This window comes from Oreochromis niloticus, linkage group LG6 (assembly GCF_001858045.2).
Source record: "Oreochromis niloticus isolate F11D_XX linkage group LG6, O_niloticus_UMD_NMBU, whole genome shotgun sequence".
Classification (NCBI taxonomy): domain Eukaryota; kingdom Metazoa; phylum Chordata; class Actinopteri; order Cichliformes; family Cichlidae; genus Oreochromis; species Oreochromis niloticus.
In genome coordinates this window covers 18823566-18844487 of record NC_031971.2, presented here as the reverse complement: position 1 = coordinate 18844487, position 20922 = coordinate 18823566, and the positions used below count along the sequence as shown (strand labels likewise).

Here is a 20922-nt window from a genome sequence, read left to right as displayed (position 1 = left end):
TTTTCTCACTCTGCTTTACTTCATTAAGGTTTGCAGGCATTTCTTTATGCACAGCTCCCTTAAGGTCTTGTCACATTTTTTCAGTCAGGTTGAGGTCTGGACTCTGACCGGGTCAGACTGGATTCTTGGCCGGTTGTAGATTTGCTGTGTTTGAGATTATTGTCCTGTTCCATGAAGTTAATTTGAACCAAGCTGTAGTTTTGGGACAGAATATTTTGGTATACAGAGGAGTTCATGATCAACTCAGTGACTGAAAGGTGCCACGGCTCCATGGCTGCAAAACAAGCACACATGACTCTCCCACCAACATGCTTGGCAGTTGGCATGAGATTTTTCTACCAAGTTGCCATCTTAGGTTTTCACCAAATGTGGTGCTGTGCTTCATGGCAGGACATCTCCACTCTGATCTCCTCTGTGGAAAGGACATTGTTCCAGAAGTCCTGTGGTTTCTTCAGATAAAGTTTATCCTGTGCTGCCATGTTCTTTTTAAGAAAGAGACTTGTGTGATCTGGTGGTGAATTTCCTGGAACGTCTACTCTTGGGAAGATCAGTAACTGTCTTAAATGTTTTCCACTGGTAAATATTTTTTTTCCTCAGACTTCAGAATTATGGATTCAAATTGTTTAGAAATGGCATTATAAATCTTCCCAGACTGATGGGCAGCAACAGGCACTTTTCTATGATTTTTGATGTTTTTAATCCTGTAAACTCACCTGAATGTACCAAATCACAATTGCTGATTATCAGTTTATTCCACAAAAATAAGTACATCCTTAATCGTGTTTAAGTTTTAAACAAACTACTTCTGCACTTTGGCATAGTTTTTGTAAAATAATTAGAAGACGCATTATGTTGTTCATCTGAGCTTTAAGTAATTTAAGTAAAAGATGGTGTCATTTCCTTTTCACGTGACTGTATATTTCTGGTTTTCCAACCTTACTTATCCACCCGCGCTGCTCGCGTGAACAACAAAACACAGAAACTTCAATTTGTTACTTTTTTTAATGAATGAAATATATTTATTATAACTTTGGTCAACATGTAAAACTGTAAGACAGGGGCAGAAAAAGTCTCAATGACCGTTTTCCAAGAAAAGCTGGGGTTGTCTTTACACATGCATTAAACATAATCCATTAAAGACAATTACCAGAAGACGCCGTCTAGAGCGGCTCTCCACACCGAAGGCTACCCTGTCCAGAATCAACTGCTGACCACGTGGCTGTAAATACATGAGTTAACTGCAAGCAGAGTGCTCAAAATATTGCTCATTTATTTATTTTGAAATCACATTAACCCCAATTAATCTTCATTTTCAGAAATGGCTTCTGAAGTGTATTTGCCCTGATGCAAGTTTCAGATAAACACCCAAATAGTGCCCAAAACACCTTTTGCTTTCACTGGTGCTTTACAAAAGTAAACATTTGGCTTCAAAGCCCAAAATTCAAGGAGGAGAAAAAAAAAATCATCACCGTTCATAAAACATTAATGAACAACTTAAACAAGAGGTACGAAAAATGGCATCCTCGAAATAAGGACAGAAGCCGAAGAGTTTTAGATCCTTGCTGCTCAGCTAAATTACTAAGTGCTCGCTGAATACGGTATGCTCTGTCCCTCTGAGTGCGCGTTTCCATTTATAGCACATTATGTGACCGAAAACAAAATAAAAAATAAAGACACGGTAACAGGTGAAATTAAGCAAGAGACAAATAAAACCAATTAATCTCCCACGTAACCCAGCCTGTCCCCCTGTCCCTCTGCAGCTCTGACTTGTGTTATTCTTGACAAACAGGTACAAAGACTGAGGCAAAAGTGTCACATGAACCCTCAGAGAATATTCTTCACAAACAGGTCAAAAGAAAAAAAAAAAAAGAAAGAAAGAAAAAAAAAAGCAGTGATGAACAAGATGATGGGAACTGAACCCAGGCCGCACTTTTCGGTTTACTTCCACCAAACGTCAAAAAACGCTGGTTTTGACTGATGACATAAACATTACCAGGAGAGGAACAAGGAAACATTAGACCGCAGGCATGTCCGGTTTCAGGGAAACATGCTGGAGCAGAAACAGGGTGTAAGAACCAGTAGACACCCCCTCCTCTTCCTGCTGCTGCTGCTGCTGATGCCCCCTCTTCCTCCTGCAGATTAGTTCTTGATCATCCCTCCATCTCCTTCGCTGACAAAACGCTTCCGCCCTCTAGTGGAGAAAGTCAAGATAGAGAAATGTTTTAGTGTTGGTACGCAGCTCACAGAATCACAGATAAAAGACATGGCATGTTTCACATTTTCTCACTGAGAACAAAACAACAGCAAATCGTCTCAGGAGTAAAACACCGCTGTCCAAAAAGTGCAGTGAAGTCAAGAAATCACCAGGCCTTTACTGAAAATGTAACAGTGCATGTGTGACTCATTTTTAAAGATTTGCATCTTAACCTGGAGCAAGATCAGGAAGCCAGAAAATACTGACAGATTTGTGTTTAAGTAAGACTAGTGTCCTACTCCCCCTGATTGCATCACTTGTCATGCGAAATAATAGCCATGTTTAGAAAATGAGAAGGAGGTCATCCCATCCAGTGTGGACAACCTGTAACATCAGAGCATGAAAATGTGCGATATGTGTTCTTTGGAAGTTGTAGTTGGTCCACCAACTGACAGCCAGCACTGTTTGACGGGTTTAAAGGCATGTTCTAGTCTATCCTTAACACATGAAAGACATTGCATGAGCACACGAGTCTGCTGTTGGAACTGTGAGTGACATCACTCTATGAGTTAAAAGCACTTTAAAGTAGAAAAAGGCACTGGTGTAAATGAGGCTTGTAGTGAGAGAGCACTTTGAGTGCTTAAATAAGAGTAGAAAAGCACTATACAAGTACCAGCTCATTTAAAGGGACTTATGTTTGATCATTTTGTTTTGGTATGGATAAATGTGGAATTACACCTTCACTTGTGACGCCTTTATTGTCAACGGGGACAAGACGTATTATTTTCCTGATTCTTTCTGAAACTTTCAGTGGAACAGACCTGAAATCATTAGACAATAAACCCCAATTCACCTGGAGGGACAGGCATCCCTCAGCTGTTTGGTGATGACAGACTCCTGATAGCAGAGGTCCACAAAAGTCTCCATGATAGAGTGGGCATGTGGCACATCTAGGCTGATTTCAGGGAGCTCATCATAGACGCGCTGGAAACCCTGCAGGAGAAAAAAAACAAAACAAAAAAAACGTATAAGTAACAATACTAAAGTGATACAGTGCATAAAATGGTAGGAAAAAAAAAAGAAAAAGGAAAAAAAGGAGACTAACCCTGTTCATCTGATCAACAGTGATGAGGCCCGTTTTCCAGAAGGACTGCAGGAGCTTCATCATCATATGAGTGGCAGTGTCACCTTTAGACTCCAGCACCATCACTACAGCCTGGAAAAAAATGAATTCAGAAATGGAACTTAAAATCCTCACAAACAAGGTCTTGAATAACCAGATCCCATCTTATCTTAAAGACCTCACAGTACCGTATCACTTCAATACAGCAGTTCACTCTCAGACTGCTGCCTTGCTTGTGGTTCCCAGGATTTTTAGTAGTAGAATGGGAGAAAGAGCCTTCAGCTTTCAGGAACCAGCTCCCAGTTTGGAAATGGGAGACAGACACCCTGTTTACTTTTAAGATTAAGCTTAAAGCTTTTCTTTTTGATAAAGAGTATAAAGAATATAGTTAGGGCTGTAGCAGGTGACCCTGAATCCTCCCTTAGTTATGCTTCAACAGGTCTAGGCTGCTGAAGGCTTCCCATGATGCTCTTGGTGTTTCTTTTTCCACTCACCTTTTCATTCTCTCTGTGTTTATACACTACTCCACCTTTAATCATGAATTATAATTAATCTCTGGCTCTCTTCCACAGTGTGTCTTTGGGCCCGTCTCCCTCCTTCACCCCCTACTAGTCTTGCCAAAGGTTCTTTCCTTTTAAAAGGGAGTTTTTTTCTTCCCACTTTCACCACATGCATGCTTATACAGGGTCATCTACTTGTTGGAGTTTCTCCATATTGTTGAAGAGTGTTCTGAGCTGAACATTTTACAGCATTTTGGAAGTGTTTCAGCCTACAGCTGAGGCCACTGTCAGACTAACATGAGACAGGACAAGGGGAGGTAAAACTACCACGGCAGTGCTCTTGTCAGTTGTATTTGCCTGTGTGGACTGTGTGAAAAATACGTTTTTGAAGTCTGCGTGCCCGAAAAGTAAAACTGGCTGTACTGCAATTAGCTGCATAACATTGTGCAAATCTTAGCAGGAACCCACAAGGTCACACAAGGAAGCAGAATTATCACCGCTGCCATACGTGCACTAAGCGTGCATCTGTTTGCACTCGGTCTAATATGGAACAGAAAAACTTGCCATCCAAGACTGAGCTTGTCAACTGTGTGCACGTTTGAAATTTGGTAACCAGTAATCTGTTTATACTTACACAAGGACACATTTTGGTTTGACTGATTTGAAGTGAGCTTAGCAAATACATGTACTGCAAATAAGAGACAATCACTGCCAAACACACAGTGTCCTTGGCAGAAAGCAGAAATGACTGTCACCAATCAGTTTTTTATTTTTTTTTCTTCCCAGTGTTGCTCTTCAGTTTACTTGACTAGACACCAGAGAGAGAAAACACTTAAAAAAAAAAAAAAAAAGCTCAGTTTACAGATTTTAATTCCTATCCTGTTATGTGTGAAGAACAAGTAGAAAAAAAATAAACCTTCTACTTTGTTTGACCTCACTTGACTTGTACAAATAAAAAGCCGTGGATACCTCGTAGACCAGCTCATGGTGGAAATGAGGCACTTCCAGGTCCCGCAGACAGTGCTCCGCCTCCGACACGTCTCCTGATATCAGATACTCCTTGAGCAGAAGATTCATCTGAAACAAACACAAACAGCCGCGTTAGCAGTGTGTGGCAAGGGTATCAAACACAGCTGAAGACTGAACTGATGCATTGCTGCCGCATCAGTTGAGCTGCAGGTCAAACACCCATCAAGATTAACTAACCCACATTTAACACATTTAATTCAGAGTAGGCATAAAGGGTAAAGAGCCATCCATACAGTGTTCTACACTGAATTATCCCAGTGCTTACTCTCACCCATGTTTATGTATAATAAACATGGGTGAGAGTATACAGAAATGTAAGAAAACCTTTTCTATTAGAAGCTGCAGTATGAAAACATGTCTTCTGGCATCAATGCACAGAAAATTCATAAGCAGGGAAACGGCTAACTGGAGCCCTGTACCTTCTTTTAGGGCGATTGTGGCTCAAGAGTTGGGAGTTCGCCTTGTAATCGGAAGGTTACCGGTTCGAGCCCCGGCTTGGACAGTCTCGGTCGTTGTGTCCTTGGGCAAGACACTTCACCCGTTGCCTACTGGTGGTGGTCAGAGGGCCCGGTGGCGCCAGTGTCCGGCAGCCTCGCCTCTGTCAGTGCGCCCCAGGGTGGCTGTGGTTACAACGTAGCTTGCCATCACCAGTGTGTGAATGTGTGTGTGAATGGGTGAATGACTGGATATGTAAAGCGCTTTGGGGTCCTTAGGGACCAGAAAGGCGCTATATAAATACAGGCCATTTACCATTTCTTTTAGGCTTGCTGATTTAAAAAACATCCACTCATGATGGGAGACTCTGGCCAATCACAGATCCTTTTAGACCAGCTCAGGTGAGCGATTTGAGTATAAAGAACAACAACAAAAAATGTTCAAATGCAATGTGGAGCCAGAAATCACACATGTGAAGCACATCAAGGCACATGATGGTGGGAGGAGATCAGAAGAGAGGAGAGAAAGAGCTGCATGAGGAAGGCTTGCTATCAAATTGTTCATTTTCTTTTTTCTCCTTTTTTTACTGCAAAATTAAAGAATCTGCACATAACCAGACAACATTTAAAGCACCTGCCTATGAAATATTTTCATCTAGCCATTACTCCAGGAATAACCCAACCTCCATCTGGGAAATAAAACCTATCATGAAATGTTTAACGTTCCCGACAGAAAGAAAAACATTTCTTTGTTTGGACTTCTGCTTGAATTTTCAGTCTCCGTTTTTATAGCAGGCTTGGTTATGTCACTCTCACTGCAGATCTGCACGTACATCAGCAAGCATGGTTTTACTTCAACCTATTTATGGAACAATTAGTCATTCGATTGCAGCGCGTGATTGATCCAAGATGCTCAAAACACTGAGCATGACCAACGCTTCTGAGTCAACTTTGGATCCAATTCAGCGATGGGTCTGAAAGCTACCGAGGCTGACACACCGCTCTCACTCACACTCTTTGAATGTTGCACAACTTACAGTTTGGGTTTGTTTTCCTTAAGTGGAACTCCCACATTGTCCACACCCACATTCACACGGCAACAAAATCCCAGATTACTGAAGAGTGATTGTAAACAAAAACAAACCAGAGAAACAAAAGAACGAGTCGCAGAGCCCATCAACACAAGCGCACACACAAATGATTACTTATTAAGCCATTTTCAATAAAAAATAAGTTTAAAAAAAAAAAAAAGTAAATTGTGACTGAAGTGCAGACTTTCAGCTTTAATTCAAGGGGTTTAACAAGAGTATTGTGTTAACTGTCTAACAATTACAGCCATTTTTATACACAGCCCTCCATTTTCAGAGGCTTAAACATAATTGGACAAACTAACAATTTTAAACATAAAGACTGTTTTCATATTTGGATGAAAAATCCTTTGCAGTGCATTTGACTGCCTAAAGTCTGGAAGCCAAATGCTGCGTCTCCTCCCTTGAGATGCTCTGCCTTCAGTCGCTGCGTGTTTGTGGGTTTTTCTGCCTTCAGTTTTGTCTTTACCAACTAAAAATCACGCTCTACTGGGTTGAGATCAGGTGACTGACTTGGCCCCTGAGTATCTAATTTCTCTGCCTCGAGAAAATCTAGAGTTGCTTTTGCAGGGCTTTGACTCATTATCTACTTGCACTGTGAAGCGTTGTCCAATTGGTTTTGCAGAATTTGGCCGAATCTGAACAGAGAGCATAGCCCCGTCGACTTCAGTCCATCCTGCTACTTCTATCAGCAGCCACATCATCAATAAACACTAGTGGGCCGGCTGCATACGCACCTGTGTTGTAATGCTGCCTCCACGATGATCATCATGTATGTTTTGGATTATGAGTCGTTTCTCTTCTCTAAGCGCACTTTAGTTAATCATCAGTCCAAATCATTTCCCCCCCAAAGTCTTAATCTGCACTTCTTGTTCTTGAGTGAAACTCACAGAAACTGTCTGTGGTCTTTTTTTGGTGTTGTTGAGAATGCAGCAGATTGCTGATCTGGTCACTCCTGAAGTTTTTGTTCTCTCCAACTGGTTTATTTTAGTTTTTCAGCCTAATGATACACTGCCTCTACTGCACTGAGATCTCCTCAAGCCTCATATTTAAAATTAAAGTGCCAAGCTATAAAACAGAAATCTAACATTTTCAATTAACCTCTTATGTGATGATCTCCAGATGGATCAGCTGCCATTAAATAAGAGAATAGGCCTCACCTGGCCATGAAATTGCTCATCAGTCAGCTGAATTGATTTGGAGCTTCTGGAAAAAAGCAGGTCATTGTGCATAAAAATACTGGCGACCACAAGTGCTGGCCCTCAGCCTCCCAGCAGACACAGCTATGGTATCAATTTCAAAATCCTATGTCGCCTTGTTGTCAAGTTATCAAATTCAGTAGATTTTCATAAAACTTTACCTCTGACCCCTGATCCTTAGGTCCAGGTCAGTAAGATTCAAACTTGTCCCGAGATTTGAAGTAGATGAACCTATGGTATCATTTCAAAACTCCTACATCGCATCGCTCTCGCGTTATTGCATTCACAAACGTACGTGTCCATTGCCCCTGCCCACCTGGCAGGGTGACAACAAAACCCAATTTTTAAGCAATTAATACAGTTTTTTAAACCCCATAATTTAAAAAGGAGAAAATTTCAGTCACAACTTTTTATTTAAAAAAAATAATAATTAAAAAATTAATCAATATGTTTGCTTGTACGGACGCAAAAATGTCATCACTGTCCAGAAACATATGGACCTAAGTACATGAAGTTGCACAGTACACTTTGCACTAATCCTGTCCTCCATCCTCCGGCCTGCGACCTAGAAACCAATTTCAGTACGCCACGTTAAAGCGTGTCTCAGTTCATAATGGGCATCACACAAGCAGAGGAGAGAGAAGGCTTGCCTGTTGCGTCAAATCCTGTCTCCTTGTGTCTTTCCCTCGCCTCCTCTCCTCACACCTTTAGTGGGAGGGATCAAGACACAAGGAGAGGAATCAATTGAGACTGCCTTAATTTTAATCATTTATTTATTATGTTATTGCAGGACACATTGGGTTTTTTAAAATATGATGACGCTTATAAGGTGATTTAAATTAAATCATGTTTATATTCTCACACACTGTTTATTGTATTGATTTGGCAGAAAGAGACTCGCCTGTGAGTGTGTGTTTGTTTATGTCTGCCCCTCCCATGCCCTCTTTTTTTTTTTATTTTCTTTTTTTTGGGGAAATTCTCACTTCTCAGGGGAGAAAAATCTTTGCTGACACAGCAGCTAGACTGTGGCTCTCTACCCAGCATGCACCATTTTCGCCCTGTTTACATTACATAATGTGGGTACACACTTGTGAGAGATTCACTATGATATCACAAGCGAGCGACTTATCGGTTTCTGAATGGGGTGGGGCTTACCTCTTTGATGAGATGTTTGACAGGTCTCAGACCTCCACCTACACCCCACACGTTGTCCAGGCGAACCATCTCCCTCTTCATGGACAGCAGCACTGCAGCGCGGTCTAAAGCCACTCTAAAGAAAAGGATCACAGTTAGGTGGAGGGGAAGGGTGGCAGGGGCACAATACAGCCTTTCTTACAACGCGTTGAACTGCGGCTTTCACCTGGCATGCTCACAGTCCACCTTGCCCTTGTAGCAGTCCAGGAATGACATGGGGAGGACGTGGTCTGCGATGGCTCTGGCTATAAACTGGCCTAACATCTGCAAGAAACAGGAGAAAAGATTAAGCAAACCAAGTGAAGCCAGCGTAACAAACATGCCCGACTAACATTTGTTTTATTATTTAGTTTTAGCTCTTAAATTTATTAGGCCTCTTCACTGCTGAAGGTGGCGATCTAGTATGCAACATTTTGCTGCCTAGTAATAGAGGAAAGATACAAAGAGCATGTGTAATATTTGAAGAGGATTTGTGTGCACCTTTGGGATAAAAAGGAGTGGTTTACACTTAACCACGGTTGATCTTTTAAGCCTGTTAAACCCTGCAGTGCCTCTCCACCCTCTGAAGCACACAGTTAGATTTGGTAGCATATCTGTGACTGCTTCTTCCCATCATGCATCAGCTCTACCTGCGGGGCATCCGGTGTGTCCAGGATGAGGTCCGGGAGCTCTTTAAGCATCTTGTCAAAAGCTCGCCCCATCTCACTTTGCGACAGCATCTTCCCCGACAGATCAGACAGCAGGCGGGAGGTCAGTTCTCTGTGGCTCGCCTTGCCTTCGAGGGACAGGGACACAGCCAGAGAGGAGAACTCGTACTTGTGCTGGCCCAAATTGAGCTCCTTTAACAGCATCTGATAGGGTTCGGAGGGAGAACTGCATTTAGTTTCTACAGTTTAAGCATTTTCAAAAATGACCCCAAAACACAAACACATTGTGCTTTTCAAAAGCGAGAGACACAAACCGAAGCCTAATCAGGCCCAGACAATCAAAGCACAGTGCGAGTGGAGGCCACTGAGAGAGGGAGAGCCTTCGTGTGCTTGGCACCCGTGCTTAGAGTGAATACAGCCCAATAAACCTGAGGTTAAAAGCTCCACATTACTTCAGTCATCCAGCTTTTTTCTTTAAACCTGCTCACTCTTGGTCAGCATGCACAGAGTTCAAAAGCTTTATTATAATTATTTACCTGAACCTCTTTTGTGTCCCCGTGCTCAAAGTACTCCTGTACAATCGGGTTCACCATTTTCTCAAGTTCCTTCTCGTCTATCTCGGGCACGACCGTCTCGTAGACCGTGTCCCCCTGTGTAAAAAAAACACACACGGCGTCAGTCAGAAACAAGCACGCACAGCAGAGCGGATGCACGTTCATTATTGAATTTCTCATCAGCTTTGTTTCAGGATTATATGAAGTATTTTCAACAATTCTAAAATACACAGTCAGTTCAACTTACAGTACTGTGCAAAAGTCTTGAGCCACCCCTCATTTCTTTATACTTTGCTAGGAAAATGGGGAAATAGGTGCAGTGGTTTACTGAAACGTGCAAACATTCTGTACACGGTAAAACAGTCAATAACAGAGTTTGTATAATTCTAATGAGCTTAAGAGTCAAAATTCAGAACGGACACCTTTATTCTTCTGAGGCAAGCTTCGCTGTAATTTCTTTAAGTAGTCTTCAGGAACAGTTCCCAAGATCCTGGAAGGACATTCAAAGCTCTTCTTTGGATGCTGGCTGCCTTTTTTTTTTTTTTTTTAAACCCCGTTCTCTTGGATGCTTTCCAGATGTTATTGAATCTCCCATGTTTTACTGATGGCTGTATACACTCACTGTTGTGCCTCTCTCCTGACCTCCTCTGTACATAGTGGCATTGATTTGAACTAAAAGTTTTAAGTTTGGATTCATCACTCCATAAGACCCGTTAAAACTGATTTTCAGCCCATTTCTTGTGTAACTTGGTATTCCTCAGCCTTCTTGAGAGTTACCCTTCCACTGAGACCATTTCTGATGTCCAAGGTGTCAGGCTTTAATATACTTTCATCTGCTGTAGATATTTTAAGTTTTAAGTTTAAGTTTTAAGCCTAATAGCTCTTAGGAAATTACCTTATTGGTCCAAAAATTCATCTTTATGACAGTCAGCCTGTTATCTTTAGTGTTCTTATAGATTGAACTCAAGAAAAGGGAACACACTGTGTGGACTCAACAAAATGCTTGAATTGTTTTTGTTATGTGTAGACAACACTGGTTCATCCTTGAATTAGGTGGCTTTTTTATGCTTGAATGAGTCGTAGGTCAGTGTTAAGTAGCTTAAAGAAAATTCTTCTAAAATACGAAGAAATGAGGGGTGACTCGAGGCTTTTGCACTGTACTGTATGAGCCAAGTTAGTATAACTGCGTGATATACAAGATATTTTTCACTGGAGTTTTCACAAGAGCATCCATATTCATTCTTGAGGTGCTTTTCTTTCCTTTATTAAAGCTCTGAACATCCACCAGATCCCCAGAGAGCTGTGCAAGACTCATACTGAGTTTGTGTTTCTGCCCAAAGAAACCAGAAGTTGTTACCTTTGAAAGTCTCTCAACCATTTTGACCTTTCAGTTCTTCTATTGAAAACTTTTCCTTTTTGGGCATACCAAAAATTCCACAGAAGAGGTGTAAACATAACACTGACTGAAAACGGGCTACCAGTGAGCTTTAGTGTAACCTAAACTTCTGTCTCAACACTTATATTTACGAATTCCAAGGATATGAGTAAACTAACGTTCAGCTGAGGTTTTGCACAACCTGGAGCATAAATTATAATCTCAGTGCGGGGTAACGTATTCATTTCTACAAGTCCTCTTAATTATTTGAGTTACTTCAAGGAAAAACCATCTCCTAAAAAGAATTAGTCAAAGAAGAGGAAAGAGGCATTCCAGCGTGTTACAGTTCCCATTTCTGGGCAACTCCTTTATCAGGTGATCCGTGCAGCCTGATTCAAAGGCCACAGTCTGCACATGTCTCGTCTATTTTTCTCTACCACTCTGTCCCAGTTCCCTTTTAACAGTCGATATCTTTACACCACCTTCGTGTTCCAGTCAAGGCCGAAATCACACCGGCTTTTCTGAGCCATTTCCAAACTGTTATCAGCATTTAACAGACAGAAGCGCCGTTCCCAGTCCGCATTCAGTCGCAAGTGCAGCAGGAGACAAACAAACTCGGCTTTCGGCGTCACATGGATGATAACGGGGTTAAAGATTGCAAATAGTGTTGACTGCAATGGGACGGAGCCATCTGGATTTAAGAATCGTGCTAGCAGACCAATTTTTTTAACGGGTTTCAAACAAAGCTTGTTAATATTTTTGATATGAAAACAGTCTTGTATTTCCCGGGAAATCCTACTGTCAACATTTCCAGTGTTTCTGCGTAGCATGGAAGATGGATTACAACGCATTTCATCAGCAGTTCAGTATCAGAACGTGGACATAAAGAGATAAAGGGTGCCATCCAATGCACTGACTGCTGGATGCCAGTATTTGAAAGCAAAGGACTTAGATATAAAACAAACCTGCTAGCAGATAATCTGAAGTGTTAAAAGACAAAACAACCCCACCCCCCCAGCAGCCTCACCTGAGAAGATTCATCATAGTTGGGGTCGTGTATGTCGGGCTCCTCATCTTCGTAAACCATCCCAGCAGCTCCCCAAACTCCTTTACCACCTGCCCCACCTGAACACAGAGAGTCAGCATAATATGAAACTATAGACGTTTTCATATCGTCATCCGATATATATCGTTATATCGGACACCCCTAAAAGAAGGTACATCCCTAATAACCCTTTTCCATTAGTATCTACTCGGCACGACTCAACATGGTTTTTAGGGTTTTACCTGGTACCGAGTACTTTTTAAGTACCTACTCGGGTGAGATTCCAAGCAATCTGAGGCGACCTGAAAAAGTGATGTCATTTTTGAAACCCAGCATCGAGGGGAAATGGCTGCACAGAAACAACACTGTGGTCCTCGAGTCTGACAAAATGCCACAGAGTGAGGAGCAGGTATGCAATCACCTCAATGTCCACCTTTGTTGTAGCATTCGTGTCGCAAGCAAATGATGTCACTGGACGTTCTGTTGTGTTGCTATAACAGCCCCTTGAGTTGCGTTGAGCCGATCCAAGTAGAAACTAATGGAAAAAGGGCTGAAAATCGCAGCAGACTGCAAATTATACCTTTTTTGGGCAGGCCTCTGCCTTTGCCGGTCCTGGATTTCCGGTCATTGGTGTTGACTTTGCCTTTCGGGCTGTGCGGGTCACCACCCACCACTTCTCCCGACTCTGAGAAAGACTCGCTGGTGGAGTTGCGAGACGAGGATTTGCGCAGGCGACGTTTGGCTTTAGCTTTCAGACGAGCCTCATGGAGCGCCTTTTCTTGGGGCGTCCAGTTGCCGTTCACCTCGACCTCATTCAGCACGTCGTCGTCATCGCTGTATGGATGGTTAGCCTCTGCCATGGTGCCACCAGGACCAAAGATCCCTGTAGTGAGAAGAGTGGATTTGTTTGTTAATGAACTGGTCTACACTGTGACCGACAGCCTTATAAAAGTACACAGAATGGCCACAAGTATGCAGACAATAAATATATAGTTTTTCATAGTATGCCTTTGTCCCGTCTCCCTCCCCTAACCCCAACCGGTCGCAGCAGATGGCTGCCCTTCCCTGAGGCTGGTTCTGCTGGAGGTTTCTTCCTGTTCAAAGGGAGTTTTCTGATTGGTGGCTACATCGTCTATCAACGTCGCCTTTAAAAATGGTTTCTCACAGTGAATTTCTGTGAACTTTAAATATTATTTGAGCGACTTTAAAAAAAATGAATCCCTTTCTTGTTGACCTTTTTTCTTTTTTAAAAAAAAACATCAACACTCAGTGTGTTCACCAGTGTAGACCATAAGGGGTGTGTGATGACTGCAAAAAAACGAAGGACACACTGACAAGAACGGAAGCCACAGTAAAAGGTAAACATTAACCTACTATTTAGTAACAACACATGAGTCTAAAAAAAAAACCCAGCACTAGTTTTCTATACAATAACACAGACGACTCAAATCACCTACAGCAGTGGACTGATTTCTGGGGTAAGTAACTTTCAGAAAAACTGCTAAAGTCTGAGTGAAACACGCAAAAAAACATAAATACAATTTAAAAAGTGAGTTTAAAAGGTGCAGCTCTGTTACTAAAGCCAAGTTTGGCTGCAAGCCTGAGCAGTTAATGGTGACTGTATTTCCCGGGGATGTTTACAAAGCCAAGACTCACTCTGGCAAGAGGACATGGCAACATTTAACCTATCGGTGTTGTGCAAGACATCTCGCTCTGTGACTTTTTCTGCATAAAAACAGCTGCATGACTATAGCGAAACATTACATATCGAAGGTTTACGGGCCAACTTGCAGTCTTAATTCTGCTTGCATTTGCAAACAATCAAGTGCGCCCTCTGCAAACTGCACAAGCAAACTCCTTTAACCCTTCAGCTAATACACTGGCTTTCTGTCCACCTGCATGTGTGAGGGCAGCGTTTTGCACAGCAAACCAAAGGTCACAAAACAGACAAAACATTATTCAGGAAGTCTGCAGTGCAAACTTACTCACACGCATGGTTTTGTGACACTCACCAGCAATATCAGAAGACATAAGGTGGATTGAGTCGGTATTTTAATACGCTTCTCTTCTATGGGTGTGTGGAGGAAAAAAAAAAGGGAACGTTTCGAAAAATTAACCTAAAGTTAGCTTCTTGCAAGCATGGTGAAACAAACAACAAACCAGCAAGTGTGACTGGAGCTGCGATGCAGGCATGGGAGGGGGGAGGGAGGAGGGAGCGGGCAAAGGAGAACACATGCTGTAGAAATGCTGACACCAGTTTTTTTTGGTTTTTTAACTCCTCTATCTTCTCGCGATCTGTGGGGTGTAGCTAGAGTGGACTTGACTACATATGGCATGGCTGGGTCCATGAGTGATCACATGACAGCACTGTAGGAGTGAAGGAAAGCAGCAGGAGGAATGCCTGAGGGTGAAATTAATACTCAGCACCCCAATGCATGGCTCCAAAAGGAAGTTTGTGGAGTTACGGCCATATAGATTATAAGGACAAGCTGAAAACACACACAGGGAGTCGCAGTAACAGATAAGTATCCAAAAAAAAGGGAAAAAAAGGAGAACCAACTGTAACTTGTGGTTTCCTGCCTTTCTTTTTTCTTTTTAAATGATATTACTACAAAACAACACATCTGCAGAGTTCACAGTAAAGTCAGTAACAAAGAAAAGGAAGGAGGACACCATCCTGATTTAACCTGTTGAAGTAAAAGTAGCACCACACCCTGGCCTTCCAAAATCTGTAAACAACCGACCATGTGTCACCTCCTCCTTTGGTTCCTCCTCCTCCCTCCCCAGCACAGGCTACAAGGGCCTGTCGGGGCAGTAAATTAGGAACTACCCAATCGCAAAGTGCCAAACACACAACTGACCAACTGGAAAGGAGCAGAAAAATGAGAAGGCACAGAGGAAAAAAAGAAAAAAAGCCGTTTGCCAAGACAAGAGTTGCATAAGCAAGTGTAAGCAAATCCAACCAAGCCTGCTAACTTTTAGACTCTACAAAGACCACGTGGCTGTCTTCTTAAAACAGGCCTGCGTGTCACCGTTGCAGTCCTGTAAAACTGCAGCAACAAATTGCACTCTAGTCTTTAACACCAAGACTGCACACCTACTAGAGCACCCAATGGAAACCTCCCCCTCCCACCCACTTAACACACATACAGATACAGGCAGACGCAGGCCAGCACAGGACCTCTGCCCTGCATCACGTATGGGAGCTATTCACTGGCAGAGAACATGATCGGCCCAGTTCAGTTTTAAGTATCTGCACGACCGAGGCGTGCATGAATGAGAAGAAGGTCACTGGAGCAGAGTTTTCACATTCCTCCAAAGGGACGCACCTAGTTTATCAAAGCTGTAAATATAGCACATGTGCTGCCCAAGTATGAAGTTAGATGTATGCAAGTATGCAGCAAGTACAGCAAGTTCTTTTTAGTCAAAGCACAATGTCTGCACGTCTTATGACGTATTCAAAGCCAGTGATGTGTAGATGACGGATATATTTAACATGTTCACTCTCAAAAAAAGCTTTAGCTGACACACCCTACCCTCTAACAAATACTCACACTCAGGTGTAGTCTGCACATATGAGGGCTTCACAAAAGGTAAATATGTACAGCACAAACTACTACTCTCAGTTTCAGAGGGTTAAAATCAAGAGTAGCTGTAAATATTTAAAGACATCTTTCTCCATTAACTCAAGCAAATGTGAGTGGGATGTCCTTTGGGGCCAAACAAGCATCTGCACCATGATAAAAGAGGGGGTAGGGTGTGGATGTCTTTGAGGTTTAACTGTCATTTCAGTTTAATGAAAGGAAACCCCGACTGAATTTTTCCTTAAAAACATGTTCCAGGCACTTGGCCGGTGATTTGCGCTTAAATATACAACTACAGCGGGCTCAGAAGCAGGCCATATAATCTGCAACAACAAAAAAAAAAAGGGAAGAAAAAAAGTGCACAGTCCTTGTTTTTATTTTTTATGCTCGAAACGTTTGCTGGTTGCAGAACAACAACGACAATGATAAAGTGCTCACAAAAGATTAGAGCTACTCTGATAAACAGTCAAGAGGCTGATGGCTCGTTTTGTTATCATCAGCCAATCACTCGTGTGTTGTTAAGCACGGGCGGTTTGCTCTGCTTACGAACTAAAGGGCCTGAATGCCAGCGGACGGTGTGTGCAAACATGTTTTTCACAAATGTGAGACAAGAGGTAACAAAAGAAGAGCGGCCACGAAGAGGCCCAACGTGATGTTTATGGCCATGATGCCCTTAATGCACATTTATACACATGTTCCCTCTCTGAAGAGATCACAGACCTGCTCCCACACTGTGGGGAAACATCCTGCTCACAAGGGCAGGGTCTAATTTTTAGACCAAGTTTTTTTTTTTTACAGAAGCCTTTTTAAATCCACGCCAGATGACCATAAAGAGGAGGATAAATACAAACGCTGTGCTGTCATTAGTTGATTGTGTTGGTGTAATAAGAATAAAAGCTGCAAGAAGCTCCAAAACGATTTCCAGGGTCAAATACTTTTGCACTTGGCACTGTTTTGAAAGCGAGGAGAGGTTTGTTCTGTTGCAGAAGTTCCCATTTAAACTCTGTAAATGGGATGTTCTGGCAGTGCGAAGCAATCACTTCAGCCACTAATAATTCATTTTACTACACCTTAATTAACACCTAACAGCAGCAACTTGTTGCAGAACTGACAGAAACGGCCTAAAGGTCTGATCATCTGGGCGGATTAATAAGACTTTACACCCACTCCTGTGTGAGCTCAGACTGATCCACGATCTAACGAGGAGCCGTTCTCCTTCTTGTTTTCCAGGCCAGACAATAGAGTCTTTGACGGTGTCTGTCGCAACCTCATCAATGGAGGCTTGACCTTCAAGGGAGTTCATGCAGAAAAGCCCATCCGTGCACACATGCTCTCACTACTATGACATACCAATAATGCACCATGTGGGGTGTCACAGATATATATATGTAGTCTGCACAGATATAACCTCGGGACAGGCAGCTGCAGGGCGTTTTCAGGCAAACACAAACCAATGGGAGATTATGGTAAGTGTGATCCATACAACCGTGACGCTAACAATACATTTCTTATGTAACATTTAAATGCACTGCAACGCAGAGCTTATATAAGGCTTCCCTGTTGGCTCGTATTCAGGAGTGGGCTGCACATTTCCACATCACCGTCGAAACCATGTGGGTCATGGTACCATAAAACAACAACAACAACAACAAATAGAGCGCAATAATCATCAAAACCATCGCTCATATAACCCAAGAACGCAAAAAACAAACAAGCAACCTCGGTTTGATGTCTATCTATGATCAAACACGGTGATATCTTCCGCAAGCCCGGATCTTAACATATGACTCGGTGCAGGATATTGAGGTTTAATGCCATCTGCACAGCTTTTAACACACGCAGGGTGACATGGTGCCACGCGCACGCACAGACGGAGGAATCGTGTCTTTCAAACAACGTCAGCTTAAACACAAACTCCTTTCTTTGTTCGTTTTTGTGTGTGCGCGCTTCCTTGGCATCGAAAATGGACTATAAGGAAAAGTCTCAACGACGACTCGCAAAAGCGGAAGTAAGCACGATCTCGTCCAATCAAAAGCGCGAAAGGGTTAAATGTAAAAGCAGACCAACAGCAAGCTTAGAAAAGAAAAAAAAAACAGTAAAAATACAAATGGGGTTTGGTGCGAGTCGAAAACGTGTCGAAAGCGCAAATCTGCGCTACCGTGCACAGATTTTTTTTTTTTAAATATTTTGCACCCACCACCGCCTCTCTGTGTGTGCGTGTCTGGTTTTTTAAACGGAGCACATGGTGGTGGGAGCATGGCTGGCGCTGCAGACAGTCCCATGCGAGGAGGGACAATGGATCGGGCGAGGAGGCCCCGTCTGTGTGGCTGCTTCTCCAAGGCTTCGCAGCGAGGCTGGATTCATCCACTCACCGTCGGCCTGAGGAGCGGTGTCCATGTCGGTCGCCATGGCGCTCTCTCTCTTCAAATGCTCGATTAAAAACCCCTGGCGGTGCACTCCTCCTCCCGTCGAGCTGCCGTTAGCTGCAAGAGAGCCCCCACTAAAATAAAATAATTTAAAAAAAAATTAAATAACAGTCCTGCAGGTCAAACCTCTGCACAGCAGCCTCGTTTACTGCGAGTTTTACGGACACGAGAGATGGTGGGCAAAGCTGGAGTGTCTTTTTCGTGCTTAGCTTAGAGAGAGGGGTAAAAAAAAGATGAATGTCAAAGAAGCTGTAAAAATGAGTGAAGGCGCGAGATGGAGTTCAGTCCTCTTGTCCGCGTGCACAGCTGGGGTGTAAAATTAAAAAAAAAAAAAACAATCAAGCTGTGAGGGGGGGAAGGAAGCTGCTGAACTAGTTGAAGAGCATTTCATCAAACAGCCTGCAAGATAAACAAAGTCTGTTTTTAACTTTGCAGGAGCGACGCGAGAGGAGTCACGTGTCGAAAGCGCGGACGGGGAGTGGTCAGCGCAGGGGGTGGGTGCTAATCCCTAGCGACCAATCACAGAGCAGCAAACGTCTGCACGTCTCCGACGGAAAATACCCAAACAGTACTGCTTTTTGATATCGATCCGATACCAAGTAACTACAGGGCCAGAACTGCTGATACCGATACTGATAGCGATATTTTTAACCCGTAAAGGCAGCGTGAGAGCAGTGTGTCACTCTGAAAATTCACACATTTTAATGACAACTAAATCACTACGATGAACTCTACATGCTGAACTCAGAGGATAGAAACAAAGTGGTAGCTCTGATATCAATTCCAGTGTTGGTATCAATACTAACATATTTGTATTGTTCCACCCACTTCTACTCAACACGATTACCACCCAGCAGAGTTTCATCATGTTTTGTCATGTTTTTGTTTTTTTCGATGCATGAACGATCGGTTTTGTTTTAATTATTATACTTTTAAAGTAGGGCTATGGGGTAGTTTGTGTGTGTTTACTTGCCTTTTGATGCGCTATATCCTTTTATATATAGGCCTGCTCATCTTTTTGTTGTTACACATATATTTAATTATTTAAGACCAATAAAGATTTATGAAACCGTCCATCACACAGTGTCTGTTTGTCCCTGATATGAGTACTTAAAGTGGTTTTCTTTGAAATGCAGAATCTTCAGTCACATTACTGCAGGGGCCACTGACTGATTGAAGAACAGATGTTAGTGGTGCAAATGTTTGGATCAGCCTTGTTCTAGCTTCTTTTGCATTTACTGTCACAATCCTTGTGAATTTTACTACTGTTACAATTAATATGTTTATTTATATTTGTTGATTTTGAGGCTTTATGCACCCCTGGTCTGTATCTGATTACATGCAAGTTGCTCTGTGACTCCTTACTCTATTGATTAACTTGCTATAAATAGATAAAACGTGATAATCCACATTTAAGCACCTATTTATGTCATCTGAAATCTCACCGCTAGGTGGCGTTAAAGCATGTTTGATTACATGGGCCCGTAGTATTTGTCACTGTCACACTATTCTTTCACTATAATGGCCTGCCTGTTTACTCACTGGCTTAGCCAAATGTTGGATCACGGTGCACATTTTCTTCATTTTCTTTCTCCCCACGGTGATAGTGGGTCCTCCTTCACGTGTCGTTGAATGTGGGTGGTACACACTGATACCATCAGGCCATTAATAAACCGGTTTATCCATGTTTTCTTCAGTTAATGCTGTAGGCATTTTGTTAAATGCATATTAACTTCGGAATGTATGACTATAGATTGTGACTGCAGATTTGAGCGATTCGGTTACTCTGAGCGTGTGTGTGAGTTTGTGAAATAAGAGTATTATTGTTGTTTTGAGTCAGGGCACTGAAGTGAAGCTCAGTACTGGAGACGTGTCCCTTTTCAAAGGTAACATGAGGCTCAAAACTTGTATAAGCTAGAAAATACACTCATTGGCCACTTCATTGGGTACAGCTGCTTGCTTGTTAATAGGGGCCTTTCTATGTGGATTCTCTCCAGCTACTTGGACTGTGGGAGGAAGAAAGATTAGGTTGAGATTAGGTTAACTACAGATTCTAAACTGGCCACAGGTGTGAAGGTGAGCACAAACATAGAGATGTTTTAGCCCTGTGACAGACTGACGACCTGGCCAGGGTATACCCTGTCTTTGATTCTATGACAGGTCGATAGCCTCTCTTTCTCCAGCAAGAAAATAGGTTGAAATAATATGGTCAAGTTGACCTGGTGGAATTCAAACTGAGCATCAGAATGAGGAAGAAATGTGATTTAAGTGTATTTTAATGTGGTATTATTGTTGGTGTCAGACAGCTGAGTAAATCAGAAACTGCTAATCTGCTGGGATTTTCACATACAACCATCTCTAGGGTTTACAGAGAATTGTCTGAAAAAGAGAAAATGTCCAGTGAGAGGCAGTTCTCTGCATGAAAATGCATCGTTGATTACAGTTGTTAGAGGAGAGTGGCCGAGAGTGGACGGCTTTGGTAACTAAAACAACCACTCGTTTCTGAATGCATAATACACCAAACCTCATT

At 42.5% G+C, this 20922-nt stretch overlaps 1 protein-coding gene across 2 annotated transcripts; it reads right to left on the bottom strand.

The window, feature by feature from the left end:
* Positions 1-983: 983 nt before the first annotated feature.
* On the bottom strand, positions 984-18856 carry pdcd4a (programmed cell death 4a). 2 transcript variants are annotated; one of them, XM_019359966.2, is made up of 12 exons: positions 18519-18856; positions 18339-18449; positions 12963-13265; positions 12365-12462; positions 9945-10058; positions 9391-9612; positions 8928-9025; positions 8723-8837; positions 4787-4894; positions 3300-3410; positions 3048-3187; positions 984-2191 (listed from the first exon to the last, which is right to left on the bottom strand). In XM_019359966.2, exons 2-12 carry the CDS (start codon positions 18373-18375, stop codon positions 2140-2142), a joined length of 1398 nt encoding a protein of 465 aa, XP_019215511.1. In that variant the 5' UTR covers positions 18376-18449; positions 18519-18856; the 3' UTR covers positions 984-2139. The 2 variants fall into 2 exon arrangements, with proteins under 2 accessions (XP_019215511.1, XP_025763457.1); XM_025907672.1 differs by lacking the exons at positions 18339-18449; positions 18519-18856 and adding an exon at positions 14395-14428.
* Between the last annotated feature and the right edge of the window lie 2066 nt (positions 18857-20922).